General features: G+C 38.3%; 1 protein-coding gene across 1 annotated transcript; it reads right to left on the bottom strand.

Moving 5' to 3' along the window:
• Positions 1 to 1,015: 1,015 nt before the first annotated feature.
• On the bottom strand, positions 1,016 to 20,810 carry plcd4b (phospholipase C, delta 4b). The gene is made up of 16 exons (XM_062431676.1): positions 20,766 to 20,810; positions 16,895 to 16,945; positions 16,517 to 16,675; positions 13,538 to 13,766; positions 12,616 to 12,745; positions 12,083 to 12,314; positions 10,530 to 10,731; positions 9,238 to 9,382; positions 8,397 to 8,549; positions 6,562 to 6,726; positions 5,375 to 5,531; positions 5,102 to 5,218; positions 3,981 to 4,159; positions 3,690 to 3,822; positions 3,254 to 3,403; positions 1,016 to 3,172 (listed from the first exon to the last, which is right to left on the bottom strand). The coding sequence occupies exons 2-16, from the start codon at positions 16,911 to 16,913 to the stop codon at positions 3,078 to 3,080; spliced, it is 2,265 nt and encodes a 754-aa protein (XP_062287660.1). The 5' UTR covers positions 16,914 to 16,945; positions 20,766 to 20,810; the 3' UTR covers positions 1,016 to 3,077.
• Positions 20,811 to 21,527: the final 717 nt, after the last annotated feature.

Here is a 21,527-nt window from a genome sequence, read left to right on the forward strand (position 1 = left end):
GAGCAAGTCCATACAAATAGTCATATTTTCTACCTCTGGGTGCAAAAAGGATCGATGCAGGTACTTCGGTCAACACCTTAAAGTAGGGCTGGGCAATTAATCGAAAAATAATTGAAACCGAAATTTAGAAATTCTAATCGACTTAATCTTGCTCATGTCAATTAATCATGGTGTTCACTGTTGCCATGGCAGTGAAGGTTGCATATCTTTAAGGAATTTGAAAACTTGTCTCCAGTGATCATTTTAACCCAAACCATGATCTTTTCATAGTTCTAATCAAGTAACCACAGCGTTAAACATCATTATTTTCACTCCCTAAAGATAATCATGTGTGAGGGCAGCAGTGTAAAATACAAAACAAAAGAAACTGTGAAAATACATAATTGTTCATCAAGGGTGGAGATAATCGTTCATTAATAGTAATCGAGGTTAAAAGTTCAATTAATCGTGATTTAGATTTTTGCCATAATCGCCCAGCCCTACCTTAAAGATACCCAGCCGTAGTGGGCACAATAGAAATCACCATTTGATATTGAATGTAAAACCAAGATATCTACAGGTCTTGAAAAATGTTGAATTCAGCTTCTTGAGTACAGGTCAGAGGAGGTTTTAATTACTGCTTACAGCAGGCAAGAGAAAATATTATATATCTGTTAATTTTCTGTCGCTTGTCAGGGTCCATATCACATTAATTTAATTAATTATATAATTGGGAGTTATTGTTATGTACTGCTGGGAAGTACTGAAAAAGTGTAATACATCATTCTAGGTCTTTATGTCACTACTGGTTTTGTGTCATACGTGACTTCATACATTGGTCACTATGATAATGAAACAGGTATTAATTGCTTTCTATGTGACATTAAAAAGGTCTTAAATTTAAAAAAGAAACCTCGAAAAGACTAAACGTGTACATATTGTGTAAGAGTGTAAATGGAGGTCTTTATAGATTTGCTTGTGATAATGAACTAAAATCTACACAATGAATAAATGAACAATGAATTAGTCAGAAATATATGTGAATTCATTTTATTAAATGACGTTCAACCATCCAGAAAAAGTATTTCATGTATTTACAAGCCTATACACATTTACATTGAACACAATACACCATGTGGAATGTGTCTGTCAGTGAATACAAATAACTCATTCAAGCAGGCACTTAACGGATGCAAAGCTTCGAGTATTTGAACGGTTTATAATAGAGATGTTTGGCTTTTTTTTTCTCACATTTCTTCATTACATTTTAAAATTGTGGTCCACACACTTTCAGTACTGTTACTTCTGCATTTAAAGTACATATGAAGGCAAACAGGGGTATAATTAGACATTCTAGATATGCAGCAGTCATTTACATTCCTTCATTTCAAGCCAAATAAAACTGAAAAGCTCTCCAGAAGTACAGTGCATACGGAAAGTATTCAGACCCCCTTCAATTTTTCACTGTTTATGTTGCAGCCTTATGCTAAAATCATTTAAATTAATTTTCCCCCTCATCAATCTACACTCAGCAGCCCACAATGACAACACAAACACAGATTCATAAACATTTTTGCAAATTAATTAAAAAAGAAAAACTGAAATATCACGTGAACATAAGTATTCAGACCCTTTGCTGTGACACGCGCGTATTTAACTCAGGTGCAGCTGTGTTGAGTTAAATTGATTAGACATGATTTTGAAAGGCACACACCTGTCTATATAAGGCCTTACAGCTCACAGCTCATATCAGAGCAAAATGAGAGCGATGAGGTTGAAGAAACTGCCTGAAGAGCTCAGAGACAGAATTGTGGCACGGCAAAGATCTGGGCAAGGCTACAACATTTTTTTTTTGCTGCACTTAATGTTTCTAAGAGCACAGTGGCCTCCATAATTCTTAACTGGAATAAGTTTCGGACAACCAGGACTCTTCCTAGAGCTGGACGTCCAGAGAGGTAACCAAGAACCCAAAGATCACTCTGGCTGAGCACCAGAGATCCTGAGTGGAGATAGGTGAAAGTACAGAGATATCCTGGATGAAAAACCTTGTCCAGAGTGCTCAGGACCATTGACTGGGGCTAAGGTTCTCCTTCCAACATGACAATGACCCTAAGCACACAGCCAAAATAACACAGGAGTGGCTTAGGAAAAACTCCATGAATGTCCTTGAATGGCCCAGCCAGAGCCCTGACTTAAACCCAATTGAACATCTCTGGAGAGACCTTTAAAATGTCTGTTCACCAACGTTCCCCATCCAACCTCACATAGCTGGAGAGGATCTGCAAGGAGGAGTTGCAGAAAATCCCCAAATCCAGGAGTGAAAAACGTGTTGCATCATTCCCAAGAAGACTCATGTCTGTTTTAGCTCAAAAAGCTGCATCTACTAAGTACTGAGCAAAGGGTCTGAAAACTTAGGTTCACGTGATATTTCAGCTTTTCTTTTTTAATCAATTTGCAAAAACTTTTATAATAATGTTTGTGTGCTGTCATTATGGGATGCTGAGTGTAGATTGATGAGGAAAAACTTGAACTTGAAATGATTTTAGCATAAGGCTGCAACATGAAGGGTGAAAGATTGAAGGGGGTCTGACTACTTTCTGTTTGCACTGTATCTCCATAGCAGGCTAAGTTGTAGTATTGCACATATTTAACATAATAATACTGATAAATGTTACCAGGCAATCTACCAAACTTTTTATTGTAGTATTGCATGCACTCTTGATAGTCCTTGTCTGTAGTTCTTGGTGAATTCATAGATTGGCCATAAGAGAGATGCATCAAATCTAATTTATCACTGAGATGCAAGTTTCCAGCTCCCCCGACAAAAATCACTGACACAGACTCCGCTTTGTTTAAAGGAAAATCGCTAAAAATTAAATTACAGTGTCTTATTTCTGACCATTTTTCCAGCTCACTGCTATTAGACCAACAATATGTAAGGGGGAAAATGTTAAATAAGACACCCTTAACTTGGCTTGGAACTAGCTCAATATTAGATAAAACGTACTGGTACATGCTGTTCTCGTCTCTCAGGTTTCAGGTTTATGAAGACGCTGGACTCCAGACAACCTCCGGCTTTTATATGCTCAAATTTAACGTCATATTGTAACCTCTGAGATGCTGATATGGATGAAGAGTGAAGCGGGAGGGATTGCTGTTCCATCTTTAGAGAGCAGATGTATGTGACGATATCCTGGAAAGGAGAAGAAGATTTGGATTAGATTTTTTAAAAAAGAAAGTTTTGGCTCCTTACACTTTGCCACACTTTGCTCACCTGTTTGGATGCACGTAAACGGGAGAGTGAACTGTCCAATGAAGTCATTTCTGGACGCCTTGTCGTAGTCCTCCACCACAAAGCGAACCAGGGCCAGCTCAGGTGTGTGGACGACAAAATTTAGAGTTTCATTCCACACGGGGTTAAAACCTGCAGGTAGAGGGCAGCAGAGGAGTGATGATGACCAACTGGGATGTGATTTAAATCATTTCCATACATTTCTTTTTAAACACTTCACATGTTTATTCTTATTTCAAATTCTGGCTTTAATTTAATCTAAACTATACCATCTATGTTGAAAAAAAACAAAGAAAAGAAGTGATAAATAAGAGAAAAGGTTTGTTAAAAAACTAGGTTTAAATAGATTTAAAAGACAAGACAAAATTAAGTAAAAGAGATAAAGTTTATCATCAAATACAACTAAGCAGTCCCTCACCATTGTTGTTAATGTGAGTGGTCTCGTCTTTGGCCTGGTCCTGTGGTACTCCGTAGATCTCCACTCTGACCAGAGGGTCTACGATAGAGCCCTCTTTCTGGTTTACCTTTGGTAGCTGCTGCCCACTTATCACCTGATAAACACACACATACAATACATAGATGTTACTTAAACCAGATTACATAATCTATATTGTGCATATTGGTTCTGTGGTTTTATGGCTGATTTTCTGTAACACACATTAACATTAGTAAACCACAATCAATGAAGACTTTTCATTTAGTTTTAAACCTGGAAGGATAAGTGGAGTGGTTTGTAGTTTTGCCGCTCCCCTTGCTTCTCCGGACTGAACTGTGTGTTGCCGTCTCTCATGAAGTCAGGTTTAAGGACGTAGCCGCAGCAGCCGTTCTGCCTGAAGAGCCCATCGTTCAGATCCATTTCCTGACCAGCCGTCTGGAAGTTCAGAGCCACTTTGGGAAGAGAGAGGAAATAATTTAATTAACACATTATTTTTTATTTTTGTGGCTGTGTCACATGATTTTCCAGACACAGACGCATCTATTTAGCTTTTTAGGTTCATGTGAGAAGACTGTCTTTCATCAATGACGCCACTCTGTGTCCTCATGACAGGAAGCGTCTGTCCTGTCACTTGTGTAGCGGCAGGGGGAAATGCGATGTGGCAGACCCTGACCTCTCTGCAGGAGGACGTTGTGGCTTAAGTGAGGGCATGCGTGTCACAAATTCTACATTTAGCTGTTGTGATGTGTGAACTCAGTTTGTGTTATTTTGTGTGTTTAAACTGCATTTGCTAGATTGTTTTTGTCTTTATGGGTTAGGAAAATCCTGCAGCCAGCTGGGCTCATAAAACGCTTTGGACAAATTAAAGAATGCAGCAAACACATATGCTCAGAGTTTCTTTGTGGCAGCAGCAACAGCACTGTTTTATGTTTGTAACAGTCACTGCTCATATTTGGCCAATTAAATTTTGCCAATTAACTCAACTGACAGTGCATTCTTAGGATTGAGTCCTGCATTGCTTCAATTTTTAAAATGTATTATCAGTGGCAGCAGCAGTATTAAATATAATATAAGATAATCCATTTATTAGTCCCACAATGGGGAAATTTAGTGTTACAGCAGCAAAGTGGATGGCAAAAATAGAAAAAGCATCAATAAAAAGAATAAAGAACAATAAAATAAGTGAGTAAACAAGCAATAAGAACATTTGGAAATGAAAAATAAACTTTTAGTGTGTATACGTGGTTTTATTCTAATCTTGGTAACACTTAAGAACCTGTTGCTGAAGCACACCAACATTTTTCAGCCACATTCAAGACAAACACAAATCAAATGTAAAGAATTGGACTGTGGAGGTATTTTATTTGACCAGCAGGGGGCGGTCATCTCCTCACCTATCTGGCAGCCCACGTTCCACATCTCCTGGGGGTTATAGTTGGAGGAGTCGGTCCTGAGGCCACTGGGATAAATCCTACTCAGCTGCTTCGTGTTGCACTGCACAAAATCTGTCCCTGAAGAAGAGTTCAACAGACGTGTCAGGAAAGCAAATCCGTTGTATGTCTACTCTACAGCATAAATAGAGAGAAATGTACCTGCTCCTCTATAGATAACACTGACACTTGGACAACAGTACATCTGCGTGTAAAGAAACTCAGTGTTCATGTTACCTGTCTCTTTAACAAGCCTCTTGGCCTTGGACTCAGAGAATGAAGACATTTCATAGCACTTGGCGTGCAAACGAGCATGCTCAAAGCCATGGAAGTGCACGCTCTTGCAGTAAACCACCAGGTCTGACAGCTCCCGGGAGAGTTTGGACTTGGATTTCTAAAAAGAATGAGAGAATTAAATGCCGATTAAAAAGAAGAGAAAAAATGCACACAATGAGGTGAAAGTTGGTCAGAAAACAAACCCCAGCTCTGTTACGATTGGCCTTGTGGTTAGGAAAAAAACATCTGTGTGAAATGATAAAAAGTCCCTTTTTCTGCCTCATCAACCATAATTAAAGCACTAAAAGCTTTAGTTAAACTGCTCACTGCTCTGCTGGGAAATGCTGTGTGTACTCCATTAGGCTGTTAATTTATTGAAACTTGGCATTTTATAGTGTGCCTTTCAAGAACTGCTCTGAATAAAACATGTTCTTTGCCAATTAAATAAGGAATATAGAATCAGATTGAGAAACAAACCTGTTCCCACAGCTGAGAAGAAACACACTGGCTTCTGTTTTCTTTCTCACTTCGTTATCCTCCTTCTTTCTCCCATATCTGCCTTCTTTTAAATATCCTTGTTTCCTGTTTCTTTGTATTATCTTCCTTCTTTTACTTTTGTCTCGCCTTACTGTCTCTTACGTGCCAACCCAGTTTCCTGTCTCCCTTTTTTATCACTCTCCATTCAGTCCTGTCTTGCTTCACCATCGCTTTTGATATCGTTCCTTGCCACCGTCTTCTGTCTTTCTTCACGTCCACTAAGCAGCTAAATGATGCTAAAAGAAATACAGTCTCAGGTGACAGCAAGTGATCTTAAATCTTATTGATCAGGAGTGGCCCACTGGATAACTTTGCAAAGTATGAAAATTGCATTTTTGATTTAAAGGACAAATTTGCCTCAATGGGCGTAGACATATTTTATTAGTATATTTTACCAGGGTACCCCTAGATGGTTTATTATCGTTAAGTTATAATATGTTTTATTACATATGTGCTGCGATTATGAGGCATGCACTTTAACCACTCGACCACCAGGGAGCTCCCTAGTCTGGCCCCCTTGAGATCAAATTGGCCTGCATGTGGCTCTTGAACTAAAATAAGTTTGACACCCCTGTTTATAGACGAATCATCAAATAACAAGAACTTTCTACCTTCTCATTTTGGTTTAAACATTCAGCAGGTAAGTCTTCTGCAGACGGGCTCTCAGCGTCACCGTTGGCCATCTCATCGTCATCACTAACTAAATCTGTTTCATCGAGAGAACACTCTAGACCGCCGATCTTCTTGGCTTTAAGTAAAATCTTCCCTTTCAGTTCCTGTAAAGAAGAAAGTGCAAATAATAATATTGACGTTTATTTAGAGTTAAAGTGATATAAGGAAATCCATGTTGTTTCAAATGTTAGTAGAAGTTGCAGAATGGATCCAGCAGGATTTGAGTGCTTGTCTTTACTACACCACCCAGACTACTCATTGAGATGGTCCATCTTCCTGCACTTTGCTGTCTTCTAACTAAATGCAGCAATACACCGCTATTTGATCGGCAGTATCCTCAGAGGAATTCCTCATTGCATTTATCTGCCATTACTTGAAGTTAGCATTGATCGTCTGAGGTTCTCTAATGGAAAAGAGTTTTAAAAGTTATACTCTTGCTTTTAGGATCAGTGCAAGATGGATTAGAAAGCACGGACGGACCATTAATCCTTTAAAATGCCTCTGAATTGTTAATGATACCAAAGTTTCCTTAAGAGAAGGATAATCAGCTGTAAGAAAATATTTGTATCTTAAAGTCAATAACAGACTGAATGTGTACAGAAGCTTCAGGTTAGATTTTAAAACATTGTTATTAGTCAGTCAACACAGGTCATGATGATGATGATGATGATGATGATGATGATGATGATGATGATGATGATGATGATGATGATGATGATGATGATGATGATGATACACAAACAAAGTACAGCTGAGGTTGAATATATTAACTTTTACAGGTATTAAACCAAAGTATTGGACAAAATGAAGTATTGACCAGATGAAGCGCTGGATAGAATATTTAAGGATCACCAAAGTTATTTCATTTCATCCTCTGGGAACAATGAATGTACCAAATTTCATGATGAAAAGTTCAATAGTGGTCAAGCTAATTCTAGACACAAAAAAATCACAAATATGAACCTCATGGTGGCACTAGTCAGAGTATCACCAAAGTAAATAGGGATCATCTTCTCATGACCATGAGTTACTTAAATGGCAATCCAACCAATTTGATGGACTGACATTAAGCTGCTACAAAATAAAAAGACTGAATGAGGTTTTAACTATTGTATATCCATCAAATTTGAGATTATGCTTTCTAACACAGAGAGCAAATAATTTACTGATGTTTATTGTTCATTGTTTCAGCCATGCTAGCTGTGTGGCTAGTTGGTCTACTGCTTTAGTTCAGACTGAAATATCTCAACAACTACTGGATTGATATGAAAGTTTGTCCAGAAGTTCGTGGTCCCCAGAGAATAAACCCCAATGACTTTAAATTTAGTGCCACCTGTAAGCCAAAAATGTGTGGTTCAGAGTGACAATCACCCCAAATGGATGCAATTTGGTGCAGATATTAATGGTCTTTGTAAACTTTTGATCTTGCTTGATCATCAGGTAAAAATTGCAGTTTCTCCAATACTTTGTTTTATCTATATAACAGTTTAGTTTTATTTGCAATTAGCATTACAGCTCTTAGATTAGCGAGAGTGGCTGTAGACTCTTAGTTCTGTTATCTGACAAAACACTGAAAATCACAAATAACTTAATTTCAGGGTTGATTCACTGTCAAGACAACATGTTTAAATAATAAACATCCTAATTTTAAAGATTAAATGTCCAACACATGACAAATTAATAAACGTAATTCCCCTAGGATTTGTGCTGCTTTGTAAAACAATCTCATAATAGGATAGGATGAAAACCCAAAGTAAGTAAGTCAGTGTCTCACCTGTGGAGAAGGGAGCTGTTGAGGGACTTGCCCATCCAGCAGAGTGGTCAGCAGCGTGTCACCCAGTATTTGGCTAAGGTGCTGGGCCATTACGGTCTGCTGCTCCACACAACAGTGATTCTCCAGGGACAGGATGAGCGGGAAGTCAGATGCCTTTCAAACAGGACACAACAAGTTGTTATCAATGCTTATCTAATTGCTTTCTGTCAGATATATATTAAAACTCTTTCATCAGCTCTGGCAAAACACAGCAGCCAACGTGATTACAAATATTAGTTTGGCATGAGCAAGAGTTTCCACAATCCTCCAGAACAGTTTCTTCATCATATCCTCCTAAAAACTTGAGTAAGAAAGTTTGAGTAGGATAGCACAGAGAAGTGAAGTAGTGACACATAAGAAGTTCCTGGTTGTTTTCCATGTAGGTCAGTCAGCAGGGGTACATTTGATTCAGTCAGGGGCAGGGAAGGATACCAACTGCTCCATCTGGGCTTTACACTCCTCTAGGCACACATGCAAAAACTGACAGCCTTTATGTAAGTGATTTATAACAGAGTTTAAAGCTCGATGTACCCAAAACACATTGTCTCAATCAGCCAGCTCTGAGGCTAACTACCATGCAGAGCGTTTTGGTTTTCATTTGTGGTTTTCACAGCATTTTAAATTGTCAGCAGTAATGTCTATTTTCAGTAACACTGTCTCTGTTATTATCGCTAAACCGCAGAGCATGCTGTCACGATTTTATAGGGATTTTTTCTTCTCTTCCACGGTAAATTGTTCACAGTGAGGTTTGAAGATTATACAGAGGATTCCTAAAAGACACGTAATTCAGAAAATAATTCACCTTGAAGGCATATTCTTTGAGCGTTGAGATGACATCTTTGAAGAGGATCTTTGAGGTCAGAGTGTGACCGTGATACACGACGGGCTCCCCATCACTGCCGTCCCAGCAGTCCACCTCTACACAACGGCAGCCTCTCTTCAAGGCCCTATAAACACACACACACACACACACACACACACACACACACACACACACACACACACACACACACACACACACACACACACACACACACACACGTCAGTAATGAAACTTTACCTAAACCTAAATATTATATTAATTAAAACTACGTTATTCCCTTGTTTTATCTAGATTACTTATACAACTATATACGATACGATACGATACGTTACGGTTTGGTACCATACTATACTGATACTATACTATATTATATCTATACTATATTAATACTATACTATACTATAATATATTGTACTATACTATACTATATTGATACTATACTATACTATAATATATTGTACTATACTATACTATATTGATACTATACTATACTATAATATATTGTACTATACTATACTATATTGATACTATACTATACTATAATATATTGTACTATACTATACTATATTGATACTATACTATATTATATTTTACTATATTGTACTATACTATACTACAATGTAGTATAATATACTATACTATACTATACTATACTTTACTATACTTTACTATACTTTACTGCACTTTACTGTACTTAAACATTGCACAACCTACCTACACATCAAGCCTTTATACACTGTAGCAGTTTAATACTTATAAAATGTAATTATAATTTAATATAATATTATTATACTGCATATATAAATATATTTTATTATGTTTTTATATTTGAATTTTCCTCTTTTTAAAATGTATTTTTCTAATAATTATTCCTTTTTTTGTATGCTTTTTAAGCACAGCCCTCAAGAGTATGACATCTTGTATGAGCATGTGACAAAAAATGTTAGATTAAAGCTTGTAGTAACATATAAAACATATAAAAACACTGAAATAGCACACACCCATCTTTGAATTTACAAGATGGATCAATTTAATCTATTCTGGAAAAAGTCGGCTACTGAAACTTCGTCCTTGGGTAAAACTGTTTATAAGTCTTTCCCTGTTTTTTCAGCTCAAACTCAGCTCCCTGACAGATTACTTGTCATCACTGAATCACTCTGGCTCACATTTTATTATCCTATATGTAAAAATCATCTTCTAGTATTCCAGGCATGTTAAAACGCTGACTGTGAATAAATCACTGTATGTGTGGTGTGTCCAGAAGCTCTCACTGGATGTACGCCTCCAGGCTGCTCTGCCCTCGGAGCTGGTCCTCCATGAGGTAGGTGTTGTGTGAGGAGGAGATGAAGTAGTGGCTGAGCGGCTGGCTCATGTCCTGGTGAAGATCCACATGTTCAGGTTTAAATATGGAGCCCTCCTGGGAGCACAGGTACATCTGGAAGCCATCTAAAGACATGGCGCCTTGTGTTTTGGCTGCACGGAGGAGATGATACAGATAGAGTTGGCACAGGAGCACAATCCAGGTTTATTTAGTCATAAAACATTTGAAGTTTGTTCAAATAATAAATTTGCAAAAAGTCTGAATGCATCACTATTTTATTTCAGCGTTCACAGATCAAGAGGCAGCACAGCTCACATCATTTACGTCTTTGCAGTGGTGCTGGAGTTTAAACAAAGTCGTTCACACACTCAAATTATGTGTCTGTTGGCATGGTGAGGTTGGTCTGTGTGTTGGTCCACCACTTTGGTCCAGACTAAATAAAAAATTGAATCTAGTACAGACATTCATAAACACCAGAGGATGATCTGATGATGCCCTGATGTTTTCCTTACAATGCCACAAGAAGGGTTTAAACTATTGGGTGGGTTGCTGTGTAATCTGCTGCAGTTATTCTAGGTTATTAACGGTTATGAGAGGATAAATTCTAATACATTTGTTGATCATCTGAATTTTCATTTAGCACCATGATTAGGTCAAATGTATCTTCCAAATACCTGCAAAACTAATGTAATTCTCATCAACTTTAATTGTGCTTTGTGTTTAAATGTTAATGTTAGCATGTTAATATGCTAAACTAATATATGTGAACCTGGTAAACATCAGCATGTTAGCACACCTGCATGCTTCATACAGCCTCACAGAGCAGCTAGTGTGGCTGCAGATTCTTATTCTTGTTTGTTTGAAAGTACAAAGAAACAAACATCAGCATGCAGATTTTTTCACTGCGTCACTGTGCCCTAATATCTCATAAGAGTTTTTCAATTTAGAATCAAATGCTTTTGTTAATCAAAAGTCCCTCAAAATTGTGAAAATGCACACGTGAATTTGCAACAGGTGCATTGGAGAAAAGTGAGAAGTTCACATGCACTGTCTCGCTTACTGCTTGAATATTGGTGCTGGAATATTTAGTTCAGTTTAATACAAATAAATATAACACATGAGAGGTCGACCTGCACCTGTATTAGCAAAGCTTTTTCAAGCAAATACTTGAATGATTTATATATCCAGTTTAAATGTTCACAAGGTCCATTTACTTGGTTTCATTTACTTCATTGATGAAGGCCATGCAGATATGGCCTGGCTCACTATAAAATAAAAACCTTGCAATAGTGTTTTCGTCAAACTTTATCTAAATGTTAATGTACTGATATGGTATGTGTGTATGAGAAAGGTGTAAATCATAAAAGGCAATAAAACCAAAGTGCTGCTGAGGGATTTTAAATCTACAATAAATGTTATTAAATTAAAACAGCTTATGCACATTACGTTGCTGTATTTCAGTAAATGCATGACTGAAGATGCACAGCTTTCAGTCACTTTTACCTGTTTCAGATGGTTCATAGCGGTCGATCAGCTGCTGGGGGTACTGTGCGCTGCGCTCTTCCTCATGTTGCTCGATCTTCAGGAAGCTGTCCAGCTCATCCAACATTAACTTCTCTCCATCTGCTGAGTAATCCTGAAACACCTTCCACACTTCATCCCGCTGAGTCAGCATCTTATAGAAGAGGACAAACTCCTCCATTTCCAAAGAGTCGCTCTCTGACTTGTCAGCCATCTGTGGACAAAAAGGAGTTATATTTGATGCATTGGTGTTTTTTTGAAAGACAATTTTAAAGCAATATGTGAGTGTTTTACATATGTCAGCACAGTCTGAGATTGGACAGTTTGGAAAAAAGTACAAAATTAAGCAAAACTTTCTTCTGTCCAACATCCTAATTAGACTGAAACAGCCCAAACAACAGCGAGGACAGTAGGAGGTCTAATGGTCAAACATCCATGCTCACAACCAATGGTAAACATGAGAGAAAATGTGCAAAAATGATACTCCGTTTACTCCTGTCGTGCCAAAATCTCACCGTGAAAAGATGCCAAGCGTGTTCCTCATTCATCTCTACATTCATCATCTTCAGCAGCTTCTTCACCTCTTTGAAAATCATCTTCCCGTCTTTGTTTTTGTCGGCCTTCTGAAACCAGTCCCTGACCCATCTGATAGGATGCTGAGGAAAACTCCAGCTCTGATTCTGAAGACTGTATTTGTTTGTTTATTCTTTATATTTTGCTTCCTCACCATACTAATTTATTTAAAGTTCAAAGTACTTTATTTGTCATTGTTACAAGAACGAGACAGCACAGCATCTCTAGAGAGCATACTTGAATACAATAGTTAGTCTGACTGTTCTTACTGTCATTTACAACTAGAAAGGATTAGTATGTATGTTCCATAATCTCCATATTGTTTCATTCGTAGGTTATGTTTGTTAATCCTGACTTCTACCTCATATAACAAGTTTAATTCAACAGTTCTGCTCATGAAATACTGTGTTTGCAACCTTTAATCCTCCAGATCAGACTACATGTAACTAGACTACTTTGAGTTTGGCGGATAAAAGACAAGAGATGAGTCTTTGATATCAGCCAACACTAGAATAAACAATATAACATATAATTCATGCACAGTTACTTAGCTTCCTCACCATACTAATTAAATGAGACCATAATTGAATGCAATAGTTAGTCTAGACTGCTCTGACTGTCATTTATAACTAGAAAAAACTGGTTCTTCATAATCTCCATATTTTTTTCATTTTTGGATACTTAATCTTGAATACTTAATCAATAAAGTTTAATTCTGCCAATAGAACAACTTTGTCTCTTGAAATACTGTGTTTGCAACCTCCAATCCTTTAAAAACATAACTCTTTACACTTGTAACCAGGAGTTTAGTTAGTAGAAGACAAGGGATGAGCCAGTATTTGCTCTACAACAGTGAAAAGATACTGGTCAAGCTTCTCCTTCGCATCCATCGTCTTAACCCTGTGAATCAGCTTGCGCACTCCCTGGATCCACGCCCGTGCCTCCTCGGGGGACTCGGCCACCAGGTCCAGGTTGCCTTGGCGACCATGAAACACCAAGGTGAAGCACAGGTCAGCGGGGAAATCCTCGGCGATGCTCTGCAAGACCTCAGACTGGTGGCCCTCACGCACCGCCTCCACCTCAGTGACCGAGACTGGGACACAATCAGAGTGAGGTTAAAGAAACAAGAGAGTTATATTACTAATGCCTTACATATGCTTCTAGCTCAGCTCATGGGTGTGTTTAGGACTTTTGCACTTGTTTTTCAAGTGACAGTATCACAAGTGCATGTAAATTGGCAACAAAACTTAGGTTATACTTATCAATTATGATTGGATTATTGTCCCTTTTTTGTATTTTGCATTTCTACTAACCTGTATCTGTAACTTTTAGTTATTTTTCTGTAATTGTCAGCAGGACTTTAGAGATATGACTATCAGGAACCACTACTGCTGAGAACATGTAATGCCAATGATTTGAGGCTATATCATGGCTGGATCAAAAATATATTGGGCTTTATTGACTCCCATTATACATAAAAGCACCATTATTTTCCAAGACTCCTAAGCCGGACTAATTCTACCTGCATTGGGTTTTCTATGGAAAGACAAGGCAAATTTATTTATATAGTACATTTCAACAACGAGGCGATTCAAAGTGCTTTACGTAAAACAGAAATATTCATCAATACAGGATATATAAGCAACACATGGGCAAAATAAGACATAAGACATTTAAAATTGGAAATAAAAATAAGCTAAAATAGAATAAGACAGATACAAAACAGGAGAATAAAAAGTTACAGTGCAGTGTGAGATATTAACCCTTAAATCTGGAGTCTTCAGCTGTGTTTTAAAACTCTGTATTGCAAGTATTTACTTTAGAATATGCACCATGTGAGCCAAATAAAGACTAAAATAATCAAAGGTCCTTAAACTAAATTTGAACACAAGGTTTCTTCCACGTAACTGAGGCCACAAGAAAAACACATTTTCAATTAACCAGTTGATATAAGCTAAACCTGAGGCTTTAAGGGGCTTTTGGGTGTCTGAAGCCCTGCAGCAGTTGCCAGCTTTGCCTGTCTGATAATTTAATCTTGCCCTGAGGTGAGCTTCTTATGAGAGCAGCTTGACACTTTGGTAAAGTTTCCTCTGTAAGTCAGATGAGAAAACTGATACTACTCTCATGTCTGTGCTGTAGCCGGAGCCAGCAGCCCGTTAGCTTAGCTCAGCATAAAAACTGGAAGATTTATAGAAGCGCCTGAGCTTCTGCGGTGGTGCCTCTAATCTTTGGAACAGCTTAAATATTCATATAAGAGCTGCTTAGACCAGCGGTGTCAAACTCACTTTAGGTCAAGGGCCAGATCCAGCCAAATTTGATCTCACAAGGGCCGAACTAGTAAAACCATTGCATAATAACCTCCAAATAATATATAATCACACACTCAAGACCTGGACAATTTCACGAACTGCATTATAATGTACATATCAGTTTTCGTCTCACTTTAAAACTTATGCAATAGCAATCAAACTATCAAACTCAGGTCTCTTATCATTCAACACCAATTTTACGTCTGTACATAATGTTACTATTTTTCTACTATCTTCTTTTTTTTGTACCACTATTGTCTTTTTATTGTTTGTTTGCTTATTATTTATTGTTCTTTATTCTTTCTATTAATATTCTTTATTTTGCTTGCTTGCTGCTGCAATAATGTAAATTTCCCCATTGCCTGACAAAAAACGAAATATCTTATCTTATCGTATCTAATATTTATATTATAACTTGACTATAAACTATCTAATTTAATCTAATATAATCTAATATAATCATCTATTTACAAAACGGATGAACACACTGAGATGAAAATGAGTGCAATTTCAACAATAATATGTCTCATTTTTTCCAGTGTATTCTGCACAGAAGCTGCTGATTGACAACATTTTGTATAATGTTCAACATATGAATGATTTAAATATGACCACAATATGTATTCATTGTTTTTTTAAGAGAGTTGTATTCATGGTGAGGGTGGAAAAACTGAAGCAGCAAAAAAATTGGACTGACTTTTCTGCAGTTTTCATACTTTGCAGAGCGGGCCAGATTGGACCACTTGGCGGGCCGATTCTGGCCCATGGACCGTATGTTTGACACCCCTGGCTTAGACCCTAAAAACTATCACTACTGAAGACTCATCTCTTCTCACTCACCTTGACTTCATTTTCTCTTGTGCTGCAATTCTTTTATTTATTATCATTATTATGTTCATTGTTTTTTATTTATCCATGTTTCCATATTTTAAGCCTGTTCAGCACTTTGGACAACAGTGATGTTTTTTTTATAATGTGCTATTTTAATAAGTGTTGATTTGACTTGGAGAGCGCTAGCCTGGCTCTATCCAAAGGTAACAAAATCTGCTTGGCCAAGGCGAGTTTATTTATATAGTATAATTCAAACAGCTTGCTAGTAAAGCCCTTACACTTCAAATTTTGTACTGATTAAACAAATAAGATACTTCAAGATACTAGTAAGTAGATTTTTGTTAGCTTTGGATGGAGCTGTGCTGGCTGTTTCCCCTGTTTCCAGACTTTATGCTAAGCTAAGCTAACTAAACTTCATGTTTACTGGACAGAATTGACAGCGGTATCAAATCTCCTCATCTATATCTCTGCAAGAAAGCTGATGAGCATATTTCCTAAAATAATGAGTTATTCCTTTAGGCATCCTGATGGAAATCTGGTTGATAGGTGAGATTAAGATTGGGGCCCAATCCTAGCAAGGAAAATAGGGTTTGTATGCACCCTCATGTTCCAAATCCACATTTTAACTGTTTGGATTGACCCTCACAATTTCAAGGAAGGAAAGCAAAGCAAGGACACACGCGCACACAACTTCTGCACTTACAAGTGGAATGGCCTCTCCCCGCCCGTCTGGACTTGTGCCAGATGGTCTGGCTATCTGCCAGAAGTCGGAAATGCCGATTCTTCTTCCACAAACGGGACTTCACCTTCCTCAGAGTCGACCCCGCCAACAGCACCTTGACATCTGGGTCATCTTGGATACCTGTGCAGAGTCACATAAAAAAATTAAATAATCAAGTCATAGCTTAGATACAGTCCAGGGAAAGGATTGGTAACTAATTGCAATAAATGACTCAACTTTGACAATATATGGATTCAAATATGCTCATCTCAACTTCTATTAGATCACAAATCTTCTAATCAAACTACAAACCCATTAGGATTTCTGTATGTTAAATCTGGATGAATAACATTTACTCACGTGAACCTTCAGGATCCATTGCTACCCTTAAGTCATGCCAATGGAAATTTGCTGCTGAAAAGAAGCAGATGTTAGCGGACTGACCCAGATGCTCCGTCGTCTGTAAGCCCAAACAAAACAAATTTTTGCAAAAACTTTATATTCATAAACTACCTGAATACAAATGATCACAAGTTAATATCAATCTCCATTTATCCAAGAAACAAAAGGGTTTGCTAAGCACGCTTTTAGCAGCAGCCTTGGTCAGATCCCTCAAAATCGACTAGACGAGATATTTCACTGAAAGGCATCTTGATAGCAGCTGTTGGCGAAGGGGTTTTTTACTTCAGTTTGCCCAAACAGGATTTCCACCCACTGATGTCCTTTCATAAACAAGAAACCAGTATGCTGTGGTTAACAGAATTATAATAACTTGGGCAATAAGATCATGGCCGCAAGCATGGCCGGATCTACCATACGGGCAATCTGGTTCCCAGTGACCTTTGACCAGAAGATGGAGCACTTTTTTTGTTTTGTTTCCATCTGACATCAGCGTTATCCAATCGGAATAAAATAAAAGCTGTTTGGGGGGACATGAGCTTCAGTGCCAAGGGGCCCCAGGGGGAACTAATGCAACCTTATAAGGAGTCATAACTGTTGTATTTTTTATAGGGGGAAGAAGTGTGTTGGGAAATATCTCCTTAGCATTTGTCCACATCTGCTCAAAGGGCACTAAAACAGACTGAAAGCAAAGCAAATAAAGATCAGTGGAATTAAAAAACGTGGAGCGAATTGACAAAAGCTGTAAGGATATAGCAGATTGTCGACTATCTGAAACTGCCAGAGGTATTTCTCGAGTTGGCATGAGTCTGCATTTAAATCTCGAGCCAGTCACGCCATCGCTAGACGCTCTTTGATTATTAGGTGCAGGGAGACTGAAAGAAAGGCAACTGCTGTGTCAGACTCTGTGCTGACTAGGAGCTATCACACACAACCAGCAGTCTGTGCCGCAGTCACTCAAGATAATGTCCAGATTCATGATGCCTGTAATGAATTAGCCTACTAAAAAAACAGGCTCTCAAGAAAATGAAGCTCATATATATATATATACAGTAGTTTATGTGTATTTTTATTAGCTACGATAGCAGCGTGGCTCGATGGATTTACTTTCAATTTGCTGTGGCCCAGTCTGAAATATCTCAACAGCTATTGGATGGATTGCTATTAAATTTTCTGCAGACATTTATAGTTCTCAGAGGACGACTCCTACTGAATTTGGTGATTCCCTGACTTTTTTTCCTCTAGCGCCACCATGCTTGATTTTTAGTGAAATGGCTCAACAGCTATTAGATTTATCTTTTTGCATGTTTAAATGGACTGTCCCCCCTCGGCCCTTTGTGCAAAATGCATCAACAGACTCCAAAGCTGCAGCAGATCCAGCATGAGCAGCTTCAAGTGGAAACTGTAAAGTCTCATTCTGCAAAACATCTTTCACTCAAATGGCTTTTTCTCTATGAAAGAAGGGAAAAATCCACAAAAACACTTGAAATTTACTGCACACTTCACCGCTTTTTAAGAGACTCACCACATCCTGGCTATTTCAGCAACAAACCTGTACTCATGTCTTAGTTTTATGTGTATATTATTGTGCTGTGTACCACGTTTTACTTTGCTCATTGTCTTTTTTTATTCTGTGCTGTTTTGTATTTATTTTGCAGCTGCACTTGGTTCCCTTTTGTTGTTTTAAAAAAAAAAGTAATTTAATCTCTTACTTTCACAAAAACCCTTCTAGGTACAGGTGTTGCAAATTAGCATTAACTATAAACACTGTGATACTTGGATCAGACAGTTGTTATAGCCTGTTTATGTATATTGTAACCCTTACATGCTGTTCAGGGTCAAAATTGTTTATATTTTAAAGCTGTAAAAACACCCTAAACACATTTCTTTAGCCTGACTTTTCCTAATGTGACCCACAATATACAAAAATGTAAATAAAATGCATAATTTCTTTGTTTTTGTGCAACTGATAGACCTTTTTTGTGTATACAAATGTATAAATCTGACCTGTATTTTTTTTTAATTCAAATATCACAATGTAAACATGTTGTATTCTTCATATTGTAAATAGTGATCATGAATGTTGTTGTTTTTTTTAGTTGTTGTTTTTTTTTAACCACAAATGAATAGAATAAACTCTTACAGCTTCATTAAGGATTAATCAAACATTTATTAATGACTGACGGGGGAATTTATGAATGTTAATTGGTGTAGAGACTAATTATGAGTCAGAATAGGAAGAGTATGTAAGGGTTAAAATAAACCATAAGAATAATTTATTGACATGAAATTGTGTACAGAGACAAATTTGAGATGTTGGGCTAAACAAATAAAAATGGACTTAACCTGATTTGATTTTGGCTGCAGATCTTTAGTCTTGTATAACATCTAAATTAACCATAAAACGTAATACAGGACAGCTTTATGAAAGAAGTTACAGTCTCAGAGTGCTTTAAAATCACTACAACACACACACAGCCCCTGCTATCCACAACTCCTCATAAAGTGTCTAATTAAAAGCAGATAAATTGACACAGATGTCGCTGCTAGCTAATAAATTCCTGCTATCTCTGTTGTTCGCTGGTGAATGTGGATCCAACATTCCCGGGCAAAAGGAAGGTTTTGTCAAGTCTGTGTCACAATATTCCCTCCTGACATCAATCCTTTCCTTTCATTGTCTCCTGAAACAACAAAAATATAATATTGGGTTCCTTTGCTTCCCAGCCTCCTCTGGCAGGTTTATGAGAAAATGAGCTCTCACCATCTTAAGACTCACGTGACGCATTGGCAATTGCTTCACAATTTGTTATTTATCACATTCCTGCTGAGAAAAAAAACAGACTAACCATGAAAGCGAGTCTTATTTTCCACAACTGTTTTGCTCCATAAACTCATGAGCTCTTTTAATGTTCTGTTCTTTCACTGCAGAGCCACGTCAAACACTTCTTTTTTTAAAATTTTCCACATCCTACAGTTCAAAGTTAAAGGTAACACACCCTCTTGCAAACTTCGGTGCAACACATTCAAGCTACGATTAGGTCACATTTATATTGTGTTATGTTATATTTATTTTGGGGGGCCCCACGGTTAAGTGTTTTTAATAGCTGCTCTCTCTCTCTCTCTCTGTGTCTGTGTCTCTCTCTCTCTCTCTGTGTCTGTGTCTCTCTCTCTCTCTCTCTCTCTCTCTCTGTCTCTCTCTGTCTCTCTCTGTCTTTCTGTCTCTCTCTCTCTCTCTCTCTCTCTCTCTGTCTCTCTCTGTCTCTCTGTCTCTCTCTCTCTCTCTGTGTCTCTCTGTCTCTGTCTCTGTGTCTCTCTCTATCTCTCGTTAAAGCAAAATGAGTCACACAAGGCCACTGCTTCAGGGAGTTGACTGACCACACACGCAAACACATAAACACACACAAAGACATGACTTATTGGGAGAATAAACAACTCAGACATGACTTTCTTTGTACTTTTATGTCATGTGCTTCAATATATTTGAGTTTAAGTCCATTTAATCAAAGGAATGTTCCCTTTTTCCTCACTGCAATCCTCATATTTACCCGTGACTGCTTTCTCTCTGCACACAATTATGTGAAGAATTTTACAAACGAATGCCGGCCCAATAAAAATCCATATATAACTCCAAATGACAGCGGCGGAGGGTAGGAGGGGAGGGGAGGGGGGGGTTTTGCAAAGTAAATTAGAACCAGAAGTAGAAATGTGAGACGTAAAAGCATCACTTTAGCAAAGCCTGCATGCATCTGCAGCTATAAGGAAAGAGACGAATGACTCAACTTAACTGCAAAAGGGGGAAAAAAGGCATATTTACCAAAAGTGCAGAACTCACCAGGGATGTTATGATGAATGAGGTGGGTATACTTTAAAAGACAGCTCTCCCAGTGAGGGCCTCAGGTACTGAATGGGAGGACGCAGGATGGCCAGCTTCAGAGAGGAGGTCCAAAGGAGGTGTGTGTGTGTGTATGTGTGTGTGTGTGTGTGTGTGTGTGTGTGTGTGTGTGTGTGTGTGTGTGTGTGTGTGTGTGTGTGTGTGTGTGTGTGTGTGTGTGTGTGTGTGTGTGTGTGTGTTTGTGTGTGTGTCTGTGTGTGTGTCACGGCGTCCCGGTTATCCTGAGATCCAGACTCAGACAGCGTCCTGGGACTGTTTGCAGAGCTGAGGGCAGAGGGAAATCTGGCTGCCTTCTCTCCACTCAGAAACCTGATTCCCTCCGCTGCTGCATGCTTGCACACTCCACTCCCATCCCTCCTCCTCCTCCTTCTCCTCCTCATCTTCCTCTTCCTCCTCCTGCCCCCACCCTCCAGCTTTCCTTCCTTCCCGTGCCACTCCCTCACTCGGCTATCCGCAGATCCCTCACCCTGCCTCGCCTCATTCTTTTCTATGTCCCTACCTCATCCTGAAGGGCGACGGTGGATGCTCTACAGGGCTTAAACAGTGACTGTATCAATGCTGATAATGTTAAACACAATTCTGGGAAGAGGTCTGCTGTGTTTGGGGGAAGAAGCCAAATTATGAAACAATGACAAATACATATTGTGCTCTCTCTCTCTCTCTCTCTCTCTCTCTCTCTCTCTCTCTCTCTCTCTCTCTCTC

The sequence above is a fragment of the Scomber scombrus genome, chromosome 13 (genome assembly GCF_963691925.1).
Source record: "Scomber scombrus chromosome 13, fScoSco1.1, whole genome shotgun sequence".
In the NCBI taxonomy this organism is placed as follows: Eukaryota; Metazoa; Chordata; class Actinopteri; order Scombriformes; family Scombridae; genus Scomber; species Scomber scombrus.

Bases quoted from the DNA above. Each gene is read 5' to 3' on its own strand.
- plcd4b (XM_062431676.1), bottom strand. The intron at 12,746-13,537 runs GTATCTTTTCAC...GCATCCTATCAG, and splicing joins GCGAAGGAGAAGCTTGACCA to ATGGGTCAGGGACTGGTTTC. The intron at 3,823-3,980 runs GTTTAAAACTAA...TGTGTTTATCAG, and splicing joins CACTCCACTTATCCTTCCAG to GTGATAAGTGGGCAGCAGCT.